The sequence below is a fragment of the Mytilus trossulus genome, chromosome 8 (assembly GCF_036588685.1).
Source record: "Mytilus trossulus isolate FHL-02 chromosome 8, PNRI_Mtr1.1.1.hap1, whole genome shotgun sequence".
Lineage (NCBI taxonomy): Eukaryota > Metazoa > Mollusca > Bivalvia > Mytilida > Mytilidae > Mytilus > Mytilus trossulus.
In genome coordinates, this window is record NC_086380.1 from 13271099 (window position 1) to 13298339 (window position 27241).

Here is a 27241-nt window from a genome sequence, read left to right on the forward strand (position 1 = left end):
CATTTTAAACCATGAAAAAAAGTGACATGGCAGTCACATGACAAAATTATGTCCATGAGCTGATAAACAAAACATCGTCAGCCAATCAGAAGACATGTAACATCCAAAATTAAATTTTATGAAAAAAAAAGATGTGGTATGATTGCTAATTATGAGACAATATCATCAGCTGAGACCAAATGACATAGAAGTTGGCTCAATGTTTGTCTAAAGAGATAGTTGAACATTTTCTTATATCTGCTGTTGCTAGAAATTTTCATTTAACTTTTTCAATGAAGGCAAGATTTTTATTTTCAAAATAAAGAAATGTGAAACATTTCAAAATAGAATTCAGCAAAGGAAAACCAATTAAGTAGACGTTAACCAATGGCAAACAGATTTACAGGTTTCTGACTTGATTAACAATGTTTGTTTTGTGTCAGGGCCTCTTTATTAGCTGACTATATATATGATATGTGTTATCAGTTTTTCTGATTGATCAAGACCTTTAAATAGAGATTAATACATGGCCTTTTCCATATCAGCCTGGGTATCATCCCGAGACCCCCATACCGAGACGGAGTCCAGGCGCTGATATGGGTCGAGGGATGATACCCAGGCTGATATGGAAAAGGCCATGTATTAATCGCTTTATCATATACTTCCGACAATAGTTTTATGTAAGGCAAAAAAAAAACAAATGCAACAACTAAAACAGTCAAAAACTTTATAAAGAAGTTAAGTTATAAATCCAATATACTATAATTGTCAACCAACAGCATCACTACCTCCATATATATGTACATTGTATGGTAACATTTCCTACAGAGGCATTTTGAAACATTGAATATTTGGAAGAGTTTCATGATCATTATTACTCCATGTTTGTTGTACTATAAAATGATTCATAATTGCCAATGTCATTTGTTAGCTAGTACTAAACTATCCCCACAAAAGTTCCCGTAAATTTTGACGTCGTCATCAATATCTGACGTCACAATGGAAAAATAAACAACCGATACCGGTAACACCGGAAGTAACTTGCACGAGAAGCACTGTTATGGGTTTTTGCACGAGACGCCACTGATATGGGTTATCAGACCGGGCTGATATGGGTTATCAGCCTGGGTGGGAAATTATGGCTTGTGTACTTCCGTTCGTTACACATATGTAAAAGCTATCATATTAATGCTAAGTATATGATAATATAAATTATCACATATTTGGTACTGATATGTACGATTCTGCATGGCCAATAATAGCCGGAAGTCAAGGTTGGTTATCAGCCCTCGGGGCCAATATCGATATCAGCCCTCGAAATCCATATCGAGCCCCCAAGTTTAACTTCCGGTAACCTGCCAATCAAAACTATTTGTAAACAAGTTGGCATTCGAAGCAGCAGTTGCTGTTTAATATTTATAATTCGGAGAATATTAATATATTTATTGTTAATTGTGTGTTAAACTTTTCACAAACCTTTGTTTACTCAATGTGATACATTTTTTAAATTTTGTTCGTTAAATGTTTTTTTTTAATTTTTGTTGACAAATCAAACATCACTTGGTATACATGCTATTTTTTTTCTCTTCTTGAAAATATATGATAAATAGATTATTACATGTCATTTTCCATATTGTCCGTGGTATCAGCCCACGACCCATATCAAGCCCTCGGGCTTTAGACCCATATCAAGCCCTCGGGCTAAAGCCCTCTGGCTTGATATGGGAGTCTAGGGCTGATACCAGAGCCAATATGGAAAATGCCATGTAATAATCTATAATTACCTATAACTTACCTATCAAATTGTTCCAGATAACACGGAAAACAAAACAGTTCAGGAATTCACTAATTTTTACATAATCTTCAAGTTTGAATAATCTGCCTTGTTCATACATTTCAATATCATCCAATGTTCTACAATATATATAAGATAACAGTTTATCTAATGATCGAAAAATATCACTTCTTTACACTAATTCAGTTTATCCAATATTCTAAAATCCAACTTGCTGTTTACTGAAGTCTTCACATTAAACTTTCCAATCTTCAGGCCCAGAGCTCAATTTCTTGATTTTTTTTTGTGAAATTTTGTGTTGTCACATGATTTTGAAGGCAAATTTTACAAACCTGGGTTGCTAGGCCTCTGGTAAAGCATGAAGACAGTATTTGCTACTGAGGATTCCTTTATTTTCGTGGTACAATATACATACAAAAGGACCTATAAATTAATGAACATTCCTGATAGACAGGTCAAATGTACTTACATAATGAAGTGACTAGCAGCATCACAGAACACAGTCAGTAGACTAAATACTGGGTGAATAGTACTGTTGGGGGCTTGACTAAGAAGCTCTAAAAAGCTCTTCAATCCACAGTTTGGTCCAAGGTCCACTAAAAACTTCCACAGAATTGGTAACAATACATCATTGTAACTTAGTCCTATAAAATAGAAATATATCTATTGTTTTTGTGATGTTGTAATGTGACTTGTTTTATTAGCTAGACACTTATCTCATTAACTTGGAATATTCTTTTATAAGACTATCAACAAGAAAGCAATACATTCATGTGACTATATTCAAACTATGAATTGAGTATGTTGAACAACTATCATGAAATCTTATACTTTCAAACAGATAACTTGGTGATCAGTACATACAAAGTTATACTATAGTGTTGATTTATTTCTCAATAAACTTCCCATCTCAAAAACAGTTAAAAAGTATCAATTCTAAAAAATACAACAGGGTGTCTCATCTCATGCAATCTAAAGTTTTTTAAGAGTTAATTTTTATTTTACCTCCTAGAATATCCATCCGGAGCTGTGATAAAGTGTTGACTTACCTCCCAGTATATCCATCCTGAGCTGTGATAAAGTGTTGACTTACCTCCCAGTATATCCATCCTGAGCTGTGATAAAGTGTTGATTGTTCTCTGGTACAAGACACATGGCAGACATGTAGACGTACTAACAGAACTATCTAGTTTGATTTTTGATCCTGATGACTTTGTAGAAGCTTTGTCCAGTGCTTTCTTTATTATATCTATACATAAAATAATGATAACTTTAACATAGCTGTAAACGCATAACATAAATATTGATTAATTAAAGAACCTTAGTGAGCGATCTCACATACCCCACATCCCCACATTGCCACTAGAGAAATAAAATAATTGTAAGAAAAAAAAAATTATAAGAAAAAAAAATGTATAAGAAAAAAAAATTGAATCATAAATTCCTTGTCAATATGCACATCTACATAGTTTGTCCTTCTAATCTAAAAATAAAAAAGTTCCCGAAATTCTGTTGTGTGGTTTCAGAGGAGTTGCGATGACAAACTGTTGCAAAAGTATATTGAAGCAAATAACTTCAAAAGGGCGTAACTCCTAGAAAAAAAATGAACATAATATTTTGTGATATGCACAATGACATCTACATAGCATTTCCATATTATCAAAAAAGGTTTCATGAGATTCTGTTGTGTGGTTTGAGAGGAGTTGCAATAAAAAGAACTTTGTTGCGTGGAGTATAATAAATAAAGTAAAGCATCTTCTAAGCATACATTTTCTTGTCAATTAGTTTAGTTATTTTCTTTAAATAGGAATTGGTTTTTTTTTTCTGTTTGCAAGATCTTTATCAATATGTATGTCAAGATGCATTAAATTATTTCAGAAAAATTTATTTCTTGTTTGCTTTCTCTCTACAAAAATTATGTTATGATGTAGAGAAATAAACTTACTTTATCATGTTTATAATTGCATGTTCCTTTTAAAAAGAAACTTCTATGAAGATTTTAGATGGAATAATTTATTTCTCCAAGTAAGTATTTTTGTTGTCACTATCAGACTTTTTTTTCTATGTAAATTTAGATGTGAAGCATTGTCAAGGAGTAAATAACATGAAATGCTGTAAGCTTACATTTGTTTTGTCTCTTAAATGCATTGATCTTCTCTTTGAAGACAAAGACATTACTGTGGATTCATTATTATCCGTTGGATACCAATTTTCGTGGGTTTTGTGGGTACAGGTGAACCACGAATTCATATGTTCAACGAATACAAATTTTCTATAGGCTTTGTACATAGAAATCGGCAAACCACGAATTCAGATATCCACGAAAATTGATATCCACGAAAATAAATGAATCCACAGTATCAAAAATTCAGTGGAAATTGAGACAGAGTGACCTACTTTTTGAAGGTGAAGGATTTTTACTGGCTTTCTCTGTATCTATTTCTATGTAGTTTAAGAGATCAGCAAACATTAGTCTAATCATTTTCTCACTCCACAGTAACTGTAACTGTTTCACTACAAATGGCATGGAGGCATGCAAACTAAAAATAAAATACATAAATTAAAAATTCAATTAAGCAACAAGTTTTAAACTAGTAATAGCAGTCATTTTGAAGTTTATGACCTATACACAATCTTAATAAAAATGATTTGAAATGGGGAATGTGTCAAAGAGACAACAACCAGAGGAAAGAGGAAATAACAGCCAATGGCCACCAATTGGACTTCAACACATGCATTGCAATTGAAACAGTTCCCAAAAGTTAAAAATAAACCTCTGTCCCATGTGCCAATGGTAGGGACTCTGTTGGAACGTCACGTTAAAAAACCTATATCTGCCGCAATGCATTTTTTGCATTTGCAACGTTTTTGTAGCTGCAAATAAACAACTTTTCCCTCACTGTAAAAAATAAATAAAAATAGCTTGAGAAACTACAGTATCTAAGCTTTTTAATTCAGTAATAATCTTATATTTCAACGTGTATATTAGCTTGCAGTAAATCTTTGAACTACGATAAGAGTTGCCGTAAACGTCAGTTTTTAGCTATCGAGACAGACAAATGCTAACCCTTTCTGTTCCTCGCGCTATTTATAGAAAGGTAAACAGACAACGAAAATTGACACACAAATGTAGAAATGAACCAGGAATCTGATTTTGTAAGTATCTCGAGTAAAATTGTAGAAGAAGGTTGGAAATTATTGATATTAACGACATTTTTTTAATGTTTTTGCCAAAAATAAGTGTTATTTCTAAAAATAACGGGGGGATCCATACTTTTCCAAAATTTCGAATATTTTCTCCGTAAAATCATGTTGGATATGTGTTGATCTGTTCTACATGAGCAAGGCGCGACCCTGGTAAAGATGGTATGTTTCGTCTAAGAAAAGGAGAAAAAAGATAGCCGTGAACGTTCACGACGTTACAAACCACATGAAATATTTTTTCATTGGAATTATAAAATCGGCGCTCCGTACTTCTAAGTGTCTTCCTATTTTACAACTTTGATACCGGTGATTAACAATTATTTTTTTTATTTAATACTGTGTTTCAATTTCTTCATGAAGAAAACTATAGTATTATACTCTTCACACTGATAATCACTCGCTCGAAATCACTCGAGGATAACTATTATCGACAGTGTAGAATTTCTGTTGGTTTGTAATTCTAACATATGGGTTAATTCCCTTTCCAGGTAAAACTATTGAGGCACTATGCGGGATAATAAATAAAAATAGCTTTATTCAGAGTCGGCAGGACAATTAAAGCTATATAGTTCCATATATTTGTTAACTGCCATAATATAATTCCCAATGAACTGCATTATATAGTTAGATGACAGAACGCTGTAATGTTTATATTATTTGCTAGGCAAATCAGAGAAAAGAATATAATTATGTAAATGAATTGTCAAATAACAATTTAATATTAAGTAGTATTTGTTTTTATTATTATTTTCTTGTTTGTTATTAATATGTACCGAAGTGCCCTTTAATTATTAATAGAATGATTTTTTTTATTTGATTTGTAGTTCAAATATTGTAAAAATATTTATTATAAAAAGGAAGATGTGGTATGATTGCCAATGAGACAACTCTCCCAACTAAGCAACTAAGTTAAGAGACACAGAAATTAAAAACTATAGGTCACTGTATAGCCTTTAACAATGAGCAAATCATGTACCGCGGCATAGAAAGCTATAAAGGGCATTGAAAAGATAATGTAATTAAACGAGAAAACTAACGACCTAATTTGTGTACATAATGAATAAATTCAAACATGTATGTCATAGACAAACGACAACTACTGAATAACGTGAGGCTCCTGACTTGGGACAGGCACATACATACAGAATGGTACACCTTTCCCCTGAAACATACAACTGTAAATTTAGAAAAATATCACTTGTTGAAAAATCACAAAAATGTGATATCAATTTTGGTGATTTCAGAACTGTTGTATACAAATAATGCTGTCTAAATTTAAAATGTGAGTTTTTATTTTTGCTATGAATCATCAAATAACTTTACTATAAAAAAGGAAAACTGATTCATCAACTTACCTAGGATCTGTCTTCTGGGAAAACCAGCCCAGAACAGGATGCCAGTGAGTTAAACTGGATTTTTTATTCTGTACATATTTCTTACAGTTTTCCAGAAGACGAATAACAACTGTCTATAAATAGAAATGATAATCATATGCAGCAATTATTTTAAGAGTTAAAACAGGTATTGGCAATAAATAACTCCATACATTTATAGTTTAAAATGACAAAACTGATTAAATAAAACAATTAATTATGATCAACTAACAAGAATGGTTGATTGCTTATAATACGCTATCCACCAGATTGGATTGATAAACTGTTATATTGGTTGTTTTAAGTCAATAGTTATTCAATGATGTATTTATAAAGCATTTTAATGTTTAAAAAGATATAGGAATTTGATTGATGCATATATATTACTTATATTTTCAAACTATCTTTCTGTCTGTTTTGGTTGATCACCCAATTTTGTCAATATCATGGAACTATTAACCCCTGTCTGCTTAACCAGCTATAAAATTCAGTCAAATTCACCATTTTCATCAGACAATATAAAAAAGAAGATGTGGTATGATTGCCAATGAGACAACTATTCACGAAAGACCAAAATGACACAAACCTTAACAACTATAAGTCACCGTACGGCCTTCAACAATGAGCAAAGCCCATACCGCATAGTCAGCTATCAAAGGCCCAATAAGACAATGTAAAACAATTCAAACGAGAAAACTAATGGCCTCATTTATGTAAAAAAATGAACAAAAAACAAATAGTAACACATAAACAAACGACAACCACTGAATTACAGGCTCCTGACTTGGGACAGGCACATACATAAATAATGTGGTGGGGTTAAACATGTTAGCAGGATCCTGTACCAAGTCAGGAATAAGACAGTTGTTGTACATTCGTTCAAGTAGAATTATATAGTTCAGAGTTTTTTATGTTTGGGTTTAATTGAATTCCTTCTTTTTAGTTTTTTGTTAATTCTTTTTGCCACTGGATGTTTAGCATGCAACAATCAATCAGTCAATCAAACTATCTTCCATATGTAATATATGAATTATGACAATTATCATAACATATCAATGGAAATAACAAATTAAACAAAACTATTTTGTACTCATTTACTTACCATAAATTTGATTGTATTTTCAACAAGACCCTGAAACAATAGTAAATCTTGTTCATGTAATATTGAAACACTGAATCAAGTTGGCTATAAATTAAGTATGTGCTAATGTTTGACAACAGTTATACTGTGTTTGAAAATATGTAAATTTACCATCATTATTAATTTCTCCAAACAAATATGTTCTGTGGCGTAGCTCCATATACGCTATCACGCCATGGCGTGCACATCGTGAGTTCTAAAAAAATGTTTTACACCGGAAAATAAAACATACGAGTATAAAATTCAAATATAACATTTCCTGTAACCATGTTAAGTAGAAAATCATAGTATACAGTATACTATAAGTTATAACTAGTCTTATTTAATAACGTCACAATATTTCCGTATGTAAAATCAACCGTTGCCGGAATTGTTTTCTAATTTATTTGCGTGAATAATCTTCCGGTACTAAACGTAACTAAAAAGCAACGTAAACATGAGCAGTTCAAAGCGTGACAAGCCTAAATGGCAAACTTTAGACAATTTTTTCACCAAAACGCCTTCTAACAGTACAAACAGTGATAGTCATACAGAAGCACAGCCAGCAGCAAACAGTGGAGACTCTGAAACGTCAAAAATTGACGACGAACTAAGCTTAAGCGCCGCATCAGAGTTAGTGTCATCGCCAGTACAAAAAAATCTAGGACCATCTTATCCAGATATTTCTTTGTTGAAAGATTCGGTGGACTAGTCGCGCAGATGCTCTTTATACTTTCAAAACAGCGTTTCCGGTAGTTGTCCACTCATTAGAACGGTTACAAAACTTAGGTGACGACAAGGCAGGCCAACATCTTGCGTCGCTAATGAGATTCCAGTTTGTCATTGCATTAGTAGTATCAGAGCATGTGTTACAAAGTACAGTTCATTTGTCAATTTTCCTGCAAGGTGCTGAATGCGACCTTCTAGAGGCTGTGAAGGAATGTAAAACCGTAGTTGAAATGTTGCGTTCTGAGCGAAATGATGAAAATGTTTGGAACGAGCTATACCAAACCGCTCTAGATATGGCAGAGCCTTTTGATATAGTTGAAAATGTTCCTAGACGGTGCGGAAGGCAGACATCTAGAGCTAACCATCCAGCCGATACACCCAAACAATATTGGCGAATCTCTCTTTACTATCCGTTTCTTGATCATATGATCACAGAACTTGATTCTCGACTCCTGAAGTCAGAAAACCGTTTTAATGCACAGTATCTTCTTCCGTGTGTGGTCGAACAGATAACTAATGATCAAATTGTCACAATTCATCAGACCTACCTGATGGATATTGGGTTGTCTTTAAAAGATTTCAAGAGAGAAGTTGAACGCTGGAGAGCTCGCTGTCGAATTTTACCAAGAGACAAAATGCCGACAACACTGTGTCAAACGCTTGATATCGTCAACCCCGCATTGTATCCGTCTATTGATACAATACTTTGTGTTCTCCTAACAATGCCCGTTGCTAGTGCTACAGCTGAAAGGTCGTTTAGCGTACTGAAACGTTTAAAAACGTACATCCGTTCCACAATGAAAAATGACAGATTGTCGGCTTTGGGTTTAATGCACATCCACCGTGATTTTGAGGTCAATTTAGACAAGGCCATGGACGTGTTTGTTGCAGCTAAAAAACGAAGGGCAGATTTTTGAAAACTATTGATGTTTCTCAATAAAATATGATCAAATTCAGTCTTAATTAAAAAGTCATTAAAACCAATTTTAGGCCCTCAGAACCCACCATTTTGCGTCTAGTGAAAAAAAAAATCTTGGGGGGGCAATCCCCACCAAACCCCCCCTGGTTGGCGTGCACTTCAAAGGGACACAGCTACGCCCCAGATGTTGTTTATCTTAAATTACAGTAAAAATAAAATTCACTTAGAAATAAATATCAAATTGATGGATACAAGCATCAGACCAAAAACATTTTGCAATGTCAGATACACATGATAAAAGCTACAATAGACATTATAAAAGTGGGAAATACTATCTCCAAATGCACTGTTAAAGTTACATGTATTCCACAACACAATAATTGTTCTCTTATTTGATTTCTTATCAACTGAGTATCATGTATGTTTATGTCTTGTGGATTAAACCTCATAGCACGCTTGCTCTGACATTATATAAACACAAAGACTTACCTCTAATTCTACAAAACCAAGATGTACCATGTTTGCTGTAAAAGAGTAAAACAAACTTTACAACTTCAGACCATCAAATTACTCATAAAAAGAGTAAGCATAGCAAATTCTTTTACATTTCTGTTTAAGATATAAAAACAGTGTACATTTGATAAGCAGCCAATTTATAAAAATTAAGTCTACTTTTGTTTATTTTCAAAATTTACAAGTAAGCATATTGGAGAATGAAACTGCAGTGCCTTGTTGACATGCATCTTAAAATGCTATACAAATTAGTTTGCAAATTTCCTTGCATGTTGAATAGAAGAATCAAGCTGTATAGTTACAGACTGAAAATGACTGTCACAAATTTCTTTAAGAGGACAACTAAAACAAAATACTCCATCAGAAAGATGATTTTACTATCATTTTTACATTCCTTTCAGTATATAACTTCACATGTACTGTTTTTGGGTGTCAAACCTAGAGCAATCCTAACAGTTTAATATGAAGATCCCATCTATTGCAGGTACACTGGTATCTTCTTGTACGTAAATTGAAAAATTTCCTTGCCCTATCCCATAAGCATGTATTTTATTTTTAATATGAGGCAGGCGTAACCTGTGAATGGGGACGAAGTCTGCATGTATTATTTTTTTCATTCAAAATGTTGATAAAAGAAAACGAAATACCGTGCGTAACGTTCCCGATTTTGGTTCTGTTGTTAGGGAATTAGCTGTGACGTTCTTCAAGTTATGACGTCATATTCGATGTAAACAAAAGAAACGCTTTCATCAGGTAACGTTTTTTTCATATCAAACAATTATTAAAATTGAATTTGTATTGAGATCCAATGTTATATTTTACTAGACTGATAAATAAAAAAAAAATCAAAGTCTCATGCAAACAAGACAGTTATCTGCGCAAATGCGGGGGAAAACGGAACAGGAAGTAGATCTGAAAAAAAAAGTTAACGATTTTGAGTTCATTAGTACAATGAAAAATTCGGGAAATTTTCCCGATTTTTTTTTCTTTTTTTTTTTATTGAATTTTCTATCATAATTGGGGACTTCGTCCCCATATTATTTTAAAGAAGCTAAAACCAACATTTATGTTAGGTGACAGCAGCTGCCCATATTAAATTTAAACAATAATTGATCCAATACAGCTACTTTTTGATTGTTGAGCATGATCTTCAAATAAATCACTAAATACCCACCCAGCAAACATAGTGCATAGTTTCCTTCTAATGTATTGAAGATAATTCTGGTACTCTGTTCATTTGACAGAAGATCTAGGGATCTCTTAAATAATCTGTGAGTTACCAGTAGAGTCAAACACTAGAAATATAAAGTGGAGCCAATTATTAATCAATTCTTTTATAAGAACAAAATGTTTTGGTATAATTGAACATTTTTTTATCATTAAACAAACAGCTGTCTGTTGTCTTATTAAAACTAATCAGTCAAACACTTTTCAACTGGTTATAATTTTGTTCTTTTATTATGCTGTTAATCTGCTTTTAAAGGTAGGTGAGATTGAGCACTCATAGACATGTTAGACCCTTCAAATACTTAATGCACTTGTCTCCAGACAGTATCATGTAAGCCAGTAGTTGTCCATATAATTGTAATTCATTTATTGTTTACATATTAATCAGTGTGTTAGGTTTCTGATTTTAATTGTTTCATATTGTCATCTCCAGGGCTTTTATCACTTTTATCGCTTTACATACATACATACTGTTGTTATTTATGTATTATTGTCATTTTGTTTATTTTCTTTGGTGACATCTTCTGACATCAGACTGGGACTTCTCTTGAACTGAATTTTAATTTGCATATTGTTATGCGTTTTCTTTTCTACATTGGTTACAGGTATAGGGGGAGGGTTGAGATCTCACAAACATGTTTAACCCCGCCGCATTTTTGCGCCTGTCCCAAGTCAGGAGCCTCTGGCCTTTGTCAGTCTTATATTATTTTAATTTTAGTTTCTTGTGTACAATTTGGAAATTAGTATGGCGTTCATTATCACTGAACTAGTATATATTTGTTCAGGGGCCAGCTAAAAGACGCCTCCTGGTGCAGGAATTTCTCGATACATTGAAGACCTGTTGGTGACCTTCTGCTGTTGTTTTTTATTTGGTCGGGTTGTTGTCTCTTTGACACATTCCCCATTTCCATTCTCAATTTTAAACAAACAAACAAACAAACAAACAAACATTTAATTTGCCAAACACAGCACCAAAAAGGAGCAGGATATATGTTGCTTGTTTAAAATTGCTAATTGTTGAAAGGTGTACAGTGAGCTGCAATGGTGCACATCCTAGTATTTCAAAGGATAGATGTCTCATACATCTCAATTTTTTCACACTAACAATAATTAAATTACAACTGTGACAAGAAACTGGAAGTACTCAATGTAAGATGTATGACAACAAAAACAGATATATTTACCTCTTGTGACAGATTGGACACATGATGAATAACAGCAGGCACAGACATAATATTTAGTACAAACACTGTCAGCAGATTGTCTGAAAAATTGGCTGCTATCAATGGTCTACAAATAATTAAAAAAAATCTACATCAGTAAAAAAACATTTAAGAATTTAAGTATAGTTACATTTTAATACTAGAAAGTTCAGTCACAAGCTAAATGATCAAGGTTTTCGTTTTTGATTGTCCTATAAACTTTTAGTAATGTTGTCATAAAAGGTGATAAAATGTCACACCATGGTATTGTTGTCTCTCTCACCTGTTCCAGCTGATATATTTTGATAAAACCATCAATTTTGAATTTGAAGCAGACGACTTTGAAATTCTGAGAACCTATAATCTTAATTGATCTCATATGTAAAACTCTATGAAAATATGTTATTAAAGTCACAAACAAGGCTATATTTGGCCTGCGACTCTTTGCCACAAATGAATATATGTCAAAGCCATTTAACCATGCACATAGCACAGTTGCAGTATAATATAACACACTGATCTTAAATCTATTATAACCATAGAAGGAAACAAACACTGTTTTAGAAAAAAAATTGTTTTGAATATTTTGTTGCAGTTTGTTTGCTGTTTTTGCAGCATCAGCAATTTTAGACTTTTTGTTCAAAATGATTATTGACTTTTGTGATAGATGATAACTTCAGGTCAAAAGTTGCCTTAGTTTATATGATTTACTAACCTCAAAGCTATAGTAACCATAGCTGAAAGTGATGTCTGGTTAAAGGCACACTTCGTTCTGGAGAGACCTCTTGTTAATAAACCCTACAAATAGAACTGAAAATTAGAAGTCAATCGAATTAAATTCCATGAAAAGAACATTTTTTAAATGATTACATAGGGCATATAAAAATATGAAGATTTGGTATGATTGTCAATAAGACAACTCTCCACCAGAGAGCAATGACATAGAGTTAGCAACTAAGGGTCACCTCATGATTTCAAACCATTCTATGGAAAGTTTCAATTCAAAGCACTGCATGTGTTCTTGGCAACAGAATTTGTGTTATTTCAGTGGACATTGTATAAACTACAAAAAAATGTATTTATATCAATTGTGTGTGTTTATTCTTTGGAGAGGAAACCATATGATGTTGGATTAACAGAAATTTCTACAGAGTGGTTGTCAGTATATCAATTTTGTTTGGCATAAATGGTAGAGTAAATGATGTGAAGATTAACCATTACAAAATACCCACCTGTAATATAGGATAGAGTCCTCTGGTGTTCAGGTCACCCATGATGTTATTACAGAGTTGATTTAAACCAGGTGCAAGTGCTGAAAAATAGTCATTTCTATTACGTAACTGATGATTTATAGCTGATCATTAACCATGTAAGATCTACTGCAAAATACCCTGAATTTATCATTTGAAATGTTTTCTTATTGACAGATGTAGAGAAAAAAAAAAGAAGCGAAATCATTTGTAATGTAATACATTTCAAATCAATAATAAACATATTGCATGCTCCTGAAAAAAGTGAGTGTTGTTTCTACAGCTGAGTTAAGGACCTAAGTGATATTTCCATTCTCTCTTCACTTTTTGAAAGTTTCAATTCAAACTCCATAAATCATTTTTAGAGTAGATATTGTGCTCTTTTTGCAAAGACATTGTATGAATCAATGTAATTTTTCTATAATCTTTTATTTTGTATCAACAGCCTTCTACTCATTCAGCAAACAACTTTCGTGATTAAAATTCAAATTGATATGAAAGCATAAAATTAAGAATGGAAATAGGGAATGTGTCCAAGAGACAACAACCCAACCATAGAAAAAACAACGGCAGAAGGTCACCAACAGGTCTTCAATGTAGCGAGAAATTCCCGCACCCAGAGACGTCCTTCAGCTTTTTGAGTTCAATAATCAAACTTAAAAGTATTACAATGCATAGGGACAACCTATGGAGTGCCTAAACATTCTAAGAAATTTACCTGGTGTAGTTTTTACTATTTTCCATGTAGATGTACTGGTAAATACAATTAAAACTCTCAACAATAACATCATCACACTAAAATCAACATGGTTCTCTGGCTAAAAATAGAACAATTCAGATCATGTGATGATTTATAGTATATACAGTAGGATTTTGTATGTGTTGAATAATTGGGTTCACATTTGAAATGACAACCATGTTATGTATTTTCTTTGTAATACATGTGCACCATTTATCTCAATAATTGATGTTTATCTGATTAATTATGATTGTACTGTACAAAAGCATCATCATAGTCCACAAATAGTTAAACAAAATATCACAAAGACCTGAGAGCTACGGTTCTGCAGCTGAAGTGATATGGTGTTGTACATGTTGATTCATTATTATTTGTGGGATAACAACTTTTGTAGATTGTGTGTGTATGCGTACCAAACAAATTAAAATCTATAAATATGCTTAAGGCTAATATGCATGTCATACTGTGTAGAAATTGGCAAAACCATGCAATTTTAAATATTCAAGAAAATACATTTATTTCCTCAAACCTCAGTTTCAGTATCATATCTCAATGGTTGTCTATGATACAGCACTAAATATGTATCCTAACAAAAAGTGAGTGTGTACCCTACAACAACATCTTAACCTAGCTTCTTTGAATTCAAAATGTTTGGCTGATATCATCATCTTATTGTAACCATGGCAACTAAAATTACTTACCTTTAATTCTTTTAAATAACAACAACATTTCCAGTTGATATCTTTCACTTGCTGTATCCATGACAACACAAATTCTTTCTTTAATGCCACAGCAATATAACAAACCTTAAAAAGATTTATACATACAAGATATTTTCTATATGGAACAAGAGGCTCTCAAGAGCCTGAATCGCTCACCTTAATTTTTTTGGTTAAATCTATCATCAATGATTATTTTGGCTTTTCAATTTATTTAAATGTTCTTTGAATCGTCCTATTTTCTTCAAAAGCAAAAAAAAAATCATTTTCTCCTATGTTCTATTTTAGCCATAGGAGCTATGTTTCTTGACATACAAGGAAATGAAATATAAAATTTATACTAGATACTCTGAAATTCATTTAGCCTAAGTTTGGCTGAAATTGATACAGCAGTTTCAAAGGAGAAGATTTTTTAAAGTAAGTCAACATGATGAACAAATTGTGAAAAAAGTCTTTAAAGGGCAATAACTCCTTAAGGGGTCAATTGACAATTTTGGTCAAATTGACTTATTTGTAGATCTTACTTTGCTGATCATTTTTGCTGTTTACAGTTTATCTTTATCTATAATAATATTCAAGATAATGACCAAAAACTGCAAAATTTCCTTAAAATTACCAATTAAGTGGCAGCAACCCAACAATGGTTTGTTTGATTCATCTGAAAATTTCAGGGCTGATAGATCTTGACCTAATGAACATTTTAATCCCACGTCAGATTTGCTCTAAATGCTTTCGTTTTTGAGATATAAGCCAAAAACTGCATTTGACCCCTATGTTCTATTTTAAGTAACGGCGGCCATGTTTTTTGACGGATCAAAAATCGAAGAGCACATTTTGTGCAGGATATACTAATGAACAATCATTTTAAGTTTCATTCAAATCCATTCAGTAGTTTCAGTGGAGAAGATGTTTGAAAAATTGTTAACGACGACAGACGACGACGACAACGACATCGACGACGACGGACGCCAAGTGATGAGAAAAGCTCACAATGCCTTTTAGGCCAGGTGAGCTAATAAAAAAACCTGTAAAGAAGAAGGGGCAAAAAAATGGTATGCATGGGTTTGACATTCGATGCAAATATTTTTATGTAATTTAAATAAAAAGACATTCAAGCTACCAAATGGTAAGAAGTAGTACAATTGTCTCTTCATTTCAATGAAAGAAACCACTGTTTAAAGTAATAATTAATACTGTCGTTCAAAAAGTATTACAGTAATACACTGACAGCTTACACATTACAGCAAAATTAGGATAATTTTTATAACAGTCTATGAACTTCTTGATAAACTGATAGTTCATTTGTAATGTTGTATAGTGCAATGTATCTATGTATAAAGGGGCAATTAGAATCATGTAAACCACAAACAGTCATCTTCTCACAGCCTGAAATTATATGTAAAGTACATTTAATCCTCTTGGACTTGAATATAAAAGAGTGTTTTTTTATGAAATTTCTAAATATACACAGCTACTTTTGCATAGGTATCATTTCTGTACTAAAAATCTGTAGTACTGGAAATCTACTTTTAATATTCAGTACTATTTTGTTACTTTCAAACTATTGTAATATTTAGGCCCCTGTATTTTACAGTACTGGATTTGTACTTGAAAATTTACATACTTCATATTTTTGGTTACTTCTTACATTTTCAGCATTTTGAAAGTATGTCAATATCAAATCTCTTAAAATTATGATTTTCAAACATGGAATATTGTGATCTCCTTTGGTATTATTTCTGTACCAACATTTTAAGTACAAATCAAGTACTGTAAAATAAAAGTACATAAATAGTACAATAATTTGAAAGTAAAGAAATAGTACTAAATATCAAAAGTAAATTTCCAGTACTACAGATTTTAAGTGCAGAAATAGTACCTATGCAAAAGTAGCAATTTAAAATTAATGTACTTCATTAGATTTTATTAATACATTGAGTACTATATATAAACTTTTATTTTTTCAATCTAAAACCGCTAATATGTTTAACCCCGCCACATTATTTATGTATGTGCCTGTCCCAAGTCAGGAGCCTGTAATTCAGTGGTTGTCGTTTGTTTATGTGTTACATATTTTTGTTTTTCGTTCATTTTTTACATAAATCAGGCTGTTAGTTTTCTCGTTTGAATTGTTTTACATTGTCTTATCGGGGCTTTTTATAGCTGACTATGTGGTATGGGCTTTGCTCATTGTTGAAGGCCGTACGGTGACCTATAGTTGTTAATGTTTGTGTCATTTTGGTCTTTTGTGGATAGTTGTTTCATTGGCAATCATACCACATCTTCTTTTTTTTATACTCATATATATTTGATTACATGATATTGATCCTCTAAAAGTCTTAAGATTAATTTAAAGTGAAAATCTTGACTATGAAGATATTACTGAATAATGGTAGTCAACTTTCAGAATAGCATTCACTTGTCTTAAAATGTATATTACTAGTTACCTTTATATCATCTGAATCCATGGAACATAAAAGGTAGCGGCACAGGTATAAAAATGCCTGAAAAGAAAATAAACTTATTGCATTTGTATTCAGATATCGCAGATCAAATTTATTCGTTCAATGTGTAATCATACGTTTTTTGATTGAGTTAAGTCTGCCAATTGATATTTTATTGTATGTTTTTCTATGTTGTGATGTTATGCTATTGTTTCAGAAAAAGGGAGAAGGTTTGGATCCATTAAAACGTTTAATCCCGCTGCAAATGTTTGCACCTGTCCTAAGTCAGGAATCTGATGTACAGTAGTTGTCGTTTGTTTATGTAATATATATGTGTTTCTCGTTTCTCGTTTTGTTTATATAGATTAAACCGTTGGTTTTCCCGTTTGAATGGTTTTACACTAGTAATTTTGGGGCCCTTTATAGCTTGTTGTTCGGTGTGAGCCAAAGCTCCATGTTGAAGGCCGTACTTTAACCTATAATGGTTTACTTTTTAAATTGTTATTTGGATGGAGAGTTGTCTCATTGGCACTCACACCACGTCTTCCTATATCTATTATGTATATCATATAATGAAAACTAGAATGAATAAAGATAGAAATAAGAAAAACCTTAGGGAAAATTAGGTAATGCAAAGCTTGTTCTTAACATGCATGAAATATTTGATGTAGATATATAGTCTAAAGCATCATTGTTTGTTAATTCATTTTCATTGGATAACTCGAAAAAAATTCATAAAATCAATTTCATGATTGATTGCTTTAACCTGTTATCATGCATGACACCACTAAACTCTGGTTGAGACCACTGGTAATTGAGGGCAACAAATTTTCAAATACACTACAGACTAAATTTTATGAAATGTAATAGCAAAAATATCAAAGGTAGTTTCTCTGTTCAATAGTTATGAGTATTAAGATGGACAGTTTCATAATTGAAAATTGCAATGACACTATCAATATCTAGTTCTTAATTTTTATTCCTGATAATAATACGACTGAAACCTAGTTCTTGAATTTATTCATAGGTTTAATACCTCTTTGTCATCATCTTCTTTAAACTTGTATAAAACTTTCTTGATAGTCTTGTAAACTTCTACAGCTGTTAATAGAATAAATTGGATATATTTCACATAAAATTACTTAACATTTAAGGGGATAGACCTTAGTTCAGGAAGATAACTCTTTAAATCAGTTATGCGTTTTTAAAAGTCAAGTATCATCAATGTATTTTAAGCATTTACCTGAAACAGATTGGAAATAATCTATGTTACCTAAAAGCTTAGAATATGTTCATGAAATATTCAAATTTTAAAGTAAATTTGGATTTTATTAGATAAATACTTACCATCATAAATTCTGAGTGTAACCCCAATTGCGTCATAGGTCAGATGGAAAATCCCAACTAAAAATAAACGTATTCTCACTGGTCCGGACATATACCCCTGTTTGCCCATATTCTTCCATTCAATTTCCTCAAGACAGAAAACATAAGGAAAGGGGATGAAGGGGAGGTGGGTGGGACCTATAATTTATGATGGTAAGTATTTATCTAATAAAATCCAAATTTACTTTAAAATTTGAATATTTTATAGCTATAAATACGTTACCATCATAAATTCTGAGTAACAGAATCTAACGTAAAGCTGAATCCCCTGTAACAGAAGAAACAGGAGGAAAGTTCAATCTTTGTGCTGAAACTATAGGTCCAAGAGAGTATAAACTCTCGGCAAAAGTAGCCATAGATTGGAGGTAGTGAGATATAAAAGAGTTCTCATTTCTCCAGAAACCTGCAGACAGTACCTCTTCCAAAGATGCACTGTTAAACAGAGCCCAGGATGTAGAGATACATTTTGTACCCCTAACATCATGAGCTTTAACATTAAAACTATTTAAAAGTTCTGCCTTAGAAGAACCATAAGCTAAAGATATGCATTTGCATATCCAAGTAGAAATAGTTTTAACAGAAAGATCTGAGATTCCTTTTTTAATAGGAATAAAGAGTCTTGAGTTAGAAACAGAACGTAAACTACACGTTCTTTCCAGATAAATAGAAAGGATTCTTACTGGACATAAAAGTACAGAAATAGAATCGCTAGGGAGTGCAGGAATCACAACTGGTTCTGCACCCTTATCTGGAATCTGATTCTTTGCCAAAAAAGCAGGATCCGTTAAAAGAGTAACAGAAGATTTATCCCTGTTAAATCGAAGGCAAGCATCAGAAATAGAGAAGGCATGGATTTCACTCCTTCTCCGTCCAGAAGCCAAAGCTAAAAGAAAACAGCATTTATAGGAAAGAAACCTTAAATCTATTGTTTCTGCTGGTTCAAAAGGAGGAAGTTTTAAAAAGGATAAAACTAGTCCAAGGTCCCACTTAGGAACTAAAGTTTTTTGTCTTGGTCTTTCAAGACTAAAACTACGAACCAAAAGAGAAATATGTTAAACTACGAACCAAAAGAGAAATATGTTCATTGATTCCAAAATCTGGGCCACCAGAAATATGAATAGTTCTTGAGATAGCTGATCTATATCCCTTAATAGTAGAGGGACATAATCCTTTGGATTCAAAAAGAAAAACTAGAAAGTCTGCTAATTGTTGTACAGTGACTTGGAAAGGATCAATTTCCCGCTCACTACACCAATCTGAGAAGATTGACCATTTTGCATCATAGACAATGCTAGTGGAGTATCTGACAGACTTTGTGAGATGCTTGGTTGCTCCTTCAGAAAAACCTCTCTTTCTGAGGCTAACCCTGAGAGAAGCCAGGCGTGTAGATGAAGTTTTTCTGGATTTTGATAAAGAACCTTGCCCTTGATTTGAGACAGAAGGTCTGGTCTCAGAGGTAGAACTAGAGGACAAGCACATGGTAGGCGCAGAAGGTCTGGAAACCAAGACTGTTTTGGCCATGCTGGAGCAATAACTATGATCTTTCAATTTTCCCCTGCTATTTTCTGAAGTACTGGGGAGAGAAACCTGAAAGGAGGGAAGGCGTACCCGAACATTCCTTTCCAAGATAGGCTCATTGCGTCTACTGCAAAAGATTTTGGATCTGGAACCGGAGACACAAATGTTAGAAGTTTGTGATTGAGACTGGTCGCAAACAGATCTATCTGAGGTGACCCCCAATGAAGAGTCACAGCTTTGAAAACTACTTGAAGTAGTTCCCACTCCGTGTTTACTGGAGCAAGAGATCTGGATAGAGTGTCGGCTAGAATATTGAGGTGCCCCGCAATATGTCTCACCACTAGATGAACCTGGAGTTGAAAACACAGAAGGAGAATGTCTCTGGCTATCTGATAAAGAGAAGGTGAATGAGTTCCTCCCTGATTCTTGAGATAAGCTACAACTGTTGTGTTGTCCGTGGCCAGAATGACAGACTGATTCTTTAGAGACATTTGGAAATGATTCAGTGCAAACAGAACTGCTTTCATTTCCAATACATTGATATGCTCTTCCAAAAGATCTGGACTCCAGACTCCCGAGATTGTAAGCCCCTCCAGATATGCTCCCCAACCGAGGGTGGAGGCATCTGTGAATAATGTTAGACTGGGAACTTGAGGGGACAGACATAGGCCCCTCATTACATTTTCCCGTACTAACCACCATTGAAGGTGTGGAAATAAAGGCTGAGTGATTGGAATCAATGCTTCCCATTCTTGTGAAGCTGCAATCCATAACTTGTGCAGATAAAACTGAAGCGGACGAATGTGAAGTCGTCCCAATGGAATTACATCTGCCAGAGAGTTCAATAGACCCAGAAGTTGCAAGAATTGACGTGCTGTGACTGATTGAACCGTCAGGAATAAATGTATTTTCTGACATAGTTTTGTAAATTTCTCCTCTGGTGGGAGGACTAGGCCTACACTGGTTAGGAAATGTTCTCCCAGGAAAACAAAGTCTTGAGACGGAATTATCTCTGACTTTTTCCAAGAGATAAGGAAGCCTAGGGACAGAAAAGAATTGATGACCAAATCTGTCTGAACCCTCAATTTGATTGGGCAAAATTCCTTGAGAAGGGAATCGTCCAGATAGGAATGAATCTGAATAGACAGGGAATGTAGGTGAGCTATAGCAGCCTGCATGATTTTTGTAAAAGCCAAAGGGGCTGTAGATAGGCCAAAAGGGAGAGCCTTGAACTGGAAAACTTTGTTGTTCCAAACGAAGCGAAGGTATTTCCTGTAAGTTTTGGAAATGGGAATGTGGAAATACGCGTCTGAAAGATCCAGAGAAGTAGTCCACATTCCCGGAAGGATTGAAGCCCTGATGGATCTGTTTGTTTCCATTTTGAAGTGGGGAACAATAAGAAATTTGTTCAGAATAGATAGGTCTATGACTGGCCTCATTCCTCCAGTCTTCTTTGGAACCAGAAAAAGACGGGAATAAAATCCCGGAGACAGAGTTAAGATCGACACCTCCTCTATTGCAGCTTTTTGTAACATAGTGTCCACTTCTACTGATAGAAGTTGACACTTGACTGGGTCTTGTGTATGAGACAAACTTATTGGAACTGCAGATAGAGGAGGTGGGTTCTTGAACTGAAGTGTTAATCCCCCTCGAATTATTGACAGCACATAACAGTCTGAGGTAATTTTCTTCCACTGATTTAGGAAAAAACTTAACCTCCCCCCTACTGGTATTGATTTTTGAGGAACTTGTTGTAAATTTTCCCCTGGGGAAGCTGTCAATAACGTACGAGGGGGCAAGAACCTAGGTACTAGACCCAGGTTTCTTGGAACCCTTAAAACCACCAGAAGGCTTACCTGAGCTTTTTCCTGAGTTATTGGGTTTGTTCTGCGGTTTGCCGTAGTTATTCTTCCTTTTCTTAGCAGAAGAAGGGGGACCACCTGAAGCAGAAGTACTATTAGAACTAGATGTAGCATTAACCGACCTCTTGCCATTAGTAACTTGTACACTAACTTTGACTGGAGGAGGGTTTTTGCTGAGTTCCTCTTGAACCCGCTGTAAGGGTAAACCAAACATCTTGTCAGAGAGTGGAGATTTCAGTAAAGAATCTTTCAAAGGCTCAGCTATAGAAATGTTTTCAAGAAACTCTGCTCTTTTTGATAGGGTGCAATTAGCAATAGAACCCATTAAAAGCAACTGAGATGAACCTAAAGCTTTATCCAGTTGAAGTAAGAAGGATCGTACTTCTGCTGGAACAACCGAATCTTCGCTGTTAAGCAAATGTCCGGTTGCAGCTAGAAAATGTTCGGCTGTGCCAAGAACTTGAGAAGCACTACGAAGGAGATTCTCAGTCTTTGACCAAACAGGTTGAGTGAGACGAAGACCATCTACTGGCTTTTTTCCCAATAAAGATGACATAGATTTGTCACAACTGGGAACAAGTCTACCCAGTGAAGAATCAAAGATATCAAAATCCTTGTACTTAACCTGATCAGTAAAGGATGACATTCCAAATCCTGAGATATTGTTATTAGAAACCTTTTCACTAGCAGAATTAGCGATACCTTCATTAATAAATTGTAAAGCAAAAGCCATATGGCCAGATTCAGGAAAAGAATTGTGAGAAGTCACAGTATCCTGAGAAATACCACAGGAAGCCTCAAAAGTTGAAGAAGGTTTCTTCGGCTTGGAAGGAGAGAGAAAAGGGATATGTGCTTCATCCCTCATCAAGGTATACACCTTATCCCTAAGATCCTTCAAGGAAGGAGGATCCTCAGTCTCCTTGGTGGGAGGTTGTTGAGCTGACTTAGAAGAAGGCTCAGGGGCCGTCTTCGATACCTTGGGAGAAGAAGAACTTTCAACATCCTCATCAGTGAGGAAAGCCCTTTCATGACTCCCAGGGGAAACAGAAAGCTCGTCATCCTCCCTCTCATCACATTCTACAGACTTAGCTGGAGAAGGTTGATGAGAAGAAACTCTATTTTCCAGTAGAGTCATACGACTGGATAGAGTATGGAATTCTGCCTTGAAAGACTCACCAAAGTCTAAAAGTAACTTCTGTAAACCATCCAAAGGTGATGCATGATCAGAAACCTGAGTACCATGTGAAGAACTAGAAGCTTGAGAGTCAGGTACGGTGGTAGAAGGAGCTACTGCAGAAGTCAAAGATACTGCTACGGGTAGAGCAGGAGCTAAAGGTGGTGCAGTAGCTACCCCAGAAGGGGGACCATAGAAATTGTCCCTATAAGGCCAAAAACCAGGTTGGTTTGGCATAAACCCACCATAAGGGTAAGACTGTGGCCAAGGTGGCTGAGACCATGAGGGTAAAGGTTGTGTGCCTGTGTTGGGAAGCATATACCCACAATAGGATAATGGGGGTCTAGAACCTGGCAAGTTCAAGCCCATAGCTGTACCTGGGACAGAACTAATAGTACCCGCTGAATTAACAGACCTAGATAAAGTATGAGTCACCGAAGTTGACGTAGCTACCCCCCCAAAATGCATGGCCGAACCTTGTGAAAGGGTCGGATAGGTAGCATTACCAGACACCGTTGTCAAAACTCCGGTCAATGTACTGGTAGTTTGGGGGGGGGGGACTTAAAGGTAGTGACCCATCTAGGAGATAGTCCGAACCAGGAATACTTACATACGGACTATTCAAATTTAAGTCCATAATAAATTTTACTTTAGTCAAAAAAACACAAATAATTTGTTTAGAAATTTAAACAAAACAAGGGAATATATTTCCAATAAAATACACAATATATATGAAAAGCAATTAAGCTATTCAAAAAACTAAACACTTCTCTGTTGAATCTGTTTGATGTGCACGTGTGACCGATGTCGCAGATGGAAATTGAATGGAAGAATATGGGCAAACAGGGGTATATGTCCGGACCAGTGAGAATACGTTTATTTTTAGTTGGGATTTTCCATTTGACCTATGACGCAATTGGGGTTACACTCAGAATTTATGATGGTAACGTATTTATAGCTATAAAAATAGTGAACACAGATGTACTGATGATTTTAAGAGTTACTTCCCTTAAGCTAGGTCTACCTCCTTAAATTGATCGTTAAAATAAAAAAATAGTTTAGGCTTTTATGGCAAACAAGTCATGCAAGTGTGATCTCTACCAGTTTGATTTCACAAAACTGGTTTTGACGATCATTCTGTGAAATTTGGTTTAAATAATGAAAAAAATCTTTTTTTCTGTTATTCAATAAACTTTGAACTGCAATAATAATGAGCATACACTACAAGATTTTGGTTTGATCAGTTCGAAAAAAGTTTTGTATTTTCAAATATTTAGCCTCAAGCATCTCTGAAGAAAATAATCTTAAAATGTGGATCTAGTAGGATATAACTGGTACTGTTTCTATAATTGTTACCTGGCTTCAATTTTGGATGATATTCAATCTCTTTATCTGTAGGAATCTGTAACAAGTCAGATACTTCATCTCTGTAGTCAAATATAAAACATTAAATTAATGCAGTCATGTATAAAATTATGTTCAGGGGAGATTAGTCATTGATAAAAAAAGAAATAAACATCAAATTATGACAATATTAAACATTTTTTGTTTTTTCTTTTTCTTTTTCATAGCTATGGTACTTAGTGATTGAAGTTTCCACTATACCAAATACAATTTATTGGAATTTATGAAGTACCTCTATAGTTTTGCTTTTGTCAGAGATTGTCCATTTTAAGGTGAATTATCTTGTTGATTATTGTTTATCTTTTAAAACTGAACACTTTATACAATTGAAGTTGAATACTGTACAATGTATAATTTGGTAAAAAAAAATCACTCTTTAAAGTGGTGAATTTTTCCACAGTGAAAGCTGATGATTTTGAGTGATTCACTCTGAAATATCTATCTGTATATATCTGAACTAAGTTCATACAAGACAGGGTAGTAATAAAATATATTACCCCTAGAATCATAAAGGATCACCCAATATCACACTTTATTACTCAATACCTATCTTGTTTTAGGGTATGTTAACCAACAGATCATGGGGTCAGAGCAGACTTGGGGTAATTGTAATCGTTAATCAGCTGTAATTGATTACAATTTTTCAAGTAATCAGTGTAATCATTAATCAGCCCAAAATCTGATTACATGTAATTTAATTTAATCAATTACTTTTCAAAATGCCCTGTAATCCTGATTACTTTATGATTACATTCTGATTACAATGAAAAAATCTTGAACTGTGTTTATGGTCAATAAAAGAACCTTCTTGTTCTTCTTATTTAATGAATATTTAACAAGTTAAGATAGTTTGGTTTACTTTAAAAAGCATGTTAATTGATTTGTATACTTCAATAAAAAATAATCTATTACAGTATTGAAAAGTCATTATTAGCCTTAGAAGAGACATATAATACAATTTTAAGTCTCTGGCCATAGTAAAAGATATTGTACATATTTTCACAATAAATATATATTAGATAAAAAAAAATATATTTAAGTAGTATTATACTTTTCTTTAACCCTGAATTATAATCTTTTGTTAATATTGTGATTTTTGTCACTTCTGAATTGACAGGTAGTAAGTAAGTAAATAGTTTCTTAATTAGTAGGAAACCAATTAAGGTTGTTTTTATTGCAATTTCCAATGGAGTATAGCTGTAGGACAATATATAAGATAAAAGATTAATCAGACATGTTAAAATTTATCTAATAAGAACAAACTAAATTAAAAGAATTTTGCTTGAAATAAGAAAATTTTGTATGTTCTTTGATTGGACATGTAAAATGCATTGATTTATAGTACTTGTATTTTGCTTACAAATTTTTAAACAATTCTTTTAAAATTTTACATAGTCTTTATCTGGTAACTTTATTTCATCCATATTTTAACTTCCATAAACTGCACCTTGAAATACAATTAAAGTCTGGAAGAGGTCAAAAGACAAATAGCAAACTCTTTATGAAGCCATATATTCAGTTGAATTGAAGTCAAAGTAATTCAGAGATCAATGATAATAATGAAAAATGGGTGACACAATATTCATGTATGTACATTTGTATGTAGTGAATTTTGTGGTTTATTAAATAGAAGTCATTTTAAAAAATATAAATCAAAACACTTTCTAAAAAGAACTATAGTTATATTAAACCTTAATTCATTCACGTCATTCATTATGTTTTTTTTTCAATTCATTGTAATCAGATGTAATCATGATTACTTTGTCAATGTAATCGTTAATTTAATCAGACACTTTCAGAAATGATGTAATCATTAATTTAATTTAATCGTACAAATGACAAAGTAATTGTAATTTAATCAATTACATTGAAAGTAATTGGACCCATCTCTGGGTCAGAGACCACAATTATTCCAAAGTGCATTTCTTTTAGAACATAAACAAAAATAGAAAAAATCCCACCTGCGCTTTCTCAAAGAAACTTTTACAGTGTGTTGTAATACTTTTGGGACAAATTATATCAAAATTATCGAAAACTTCATCGGCTCTAACTCAAAATATGGACAATTTTATGTATAGGGAGTCTTGAAATCTTTTGACCGCTTCCGAAGTGCTAATTTTCAACCTTTTTCAGCTGGACCAAATCACTACTTTCCTTTAAAATTCTGGACCCAAATTTTTTTACAGTGTAATAATGTAATTTCACCCCCTCCTTGCAATTTGAGGCATCAAACATGGAGAAATAAATTTGGAAGGGGTATAAAAATTAATGGCAAGTAACATCACTGTCAACACTAGGGACTATATTCGTGAACAACGAAAATCAAGGAACGACAATTGTGGTTGGACTATGGGAAGTTATTTTGCTTTTGTATTAAATAGTGATTTGAATGATGTCTCATTCATGTAGGCCAATATAGGTGGTCGTGTGGTCTAGCGGGACGGCTGCAGTGCAGGCGATTTGGTGTCACGATATCACAGTAGCATGGGTTCAAATCCCAGCGAGGGAAGAACCAAAAATTTGCGAAAGCAAATTTACAGATCTAACATTGTTGGGTTGATGTTTAGACGAGTTGTATATATATATTTATATACATAAGTATGTCTGAGTCAGTGACAACCGCAAATTTACAGATCTTACATTGTTGGGTTGATGTTTAGACGAGTTGTATATCTATAATACTA

At 33.6% G+C, this 27241-nt stretch overlaps 1 protein-coding gene across 1 annotated transcript in view; it reads right to left on the bottom strand.

The window, feature by feature from the left end:
• LOC134728315 (ubiquitin-protein ligase E3B-like) overlaps positions 1–27241 on the bottom strand; it is a 43079-nt gene that overhangs the window by 10340 nt on the left and 5498 nt on the right. Inside the window, exons 4-19 of the mRNA XM_063592888.1 lie at positions 24510–24580; positions 18250–18314; positions 17217–17273; positions 14752–14856; positions 14030–14129; positions 13294–13373; positions 12777–12859; positions 12044–12149; positions 10807–10927; positions 9609–9643; positions 7454–7483; positions 6334–6446; positions 4172–4314; positions 2868–3023; positions 2244–2418; positions 1775–1893 (exon numbers count right to left, since the gene is read on the bottom strand). Of these exons, the coding sequence (XP_063448958.1) occupies positions 1775–1893; positions 2244–2418; positions 2868–3023; positions 4172–4314; positions 6334–6446; positions 7454–7483; positions 9609–9643; positions 10807–10927; positions 12044–12149; positions 12777–12859; positions 13294–13373; positions 14030–14129; positions 14752–14856; positions 17217–17273; positions 18250–18314; positions 24510–24580 (1559 nt within the window). The remainder of the gene's footprint in view (positions 1–1774; positions 1894–2243; positions 2419–2867; positions 3024–4171; positions 4315–6333; positions 6447–7453; positions 7484–9608; positions 9644–10806; positions 10928–12043; positions 12150–12776; positions 12860–13293; positions 13374–14029; positions 14130–14751; positions 14857–17216; positions 17274–18249; positions 18315–24509; positions 24581–27241) is intronic.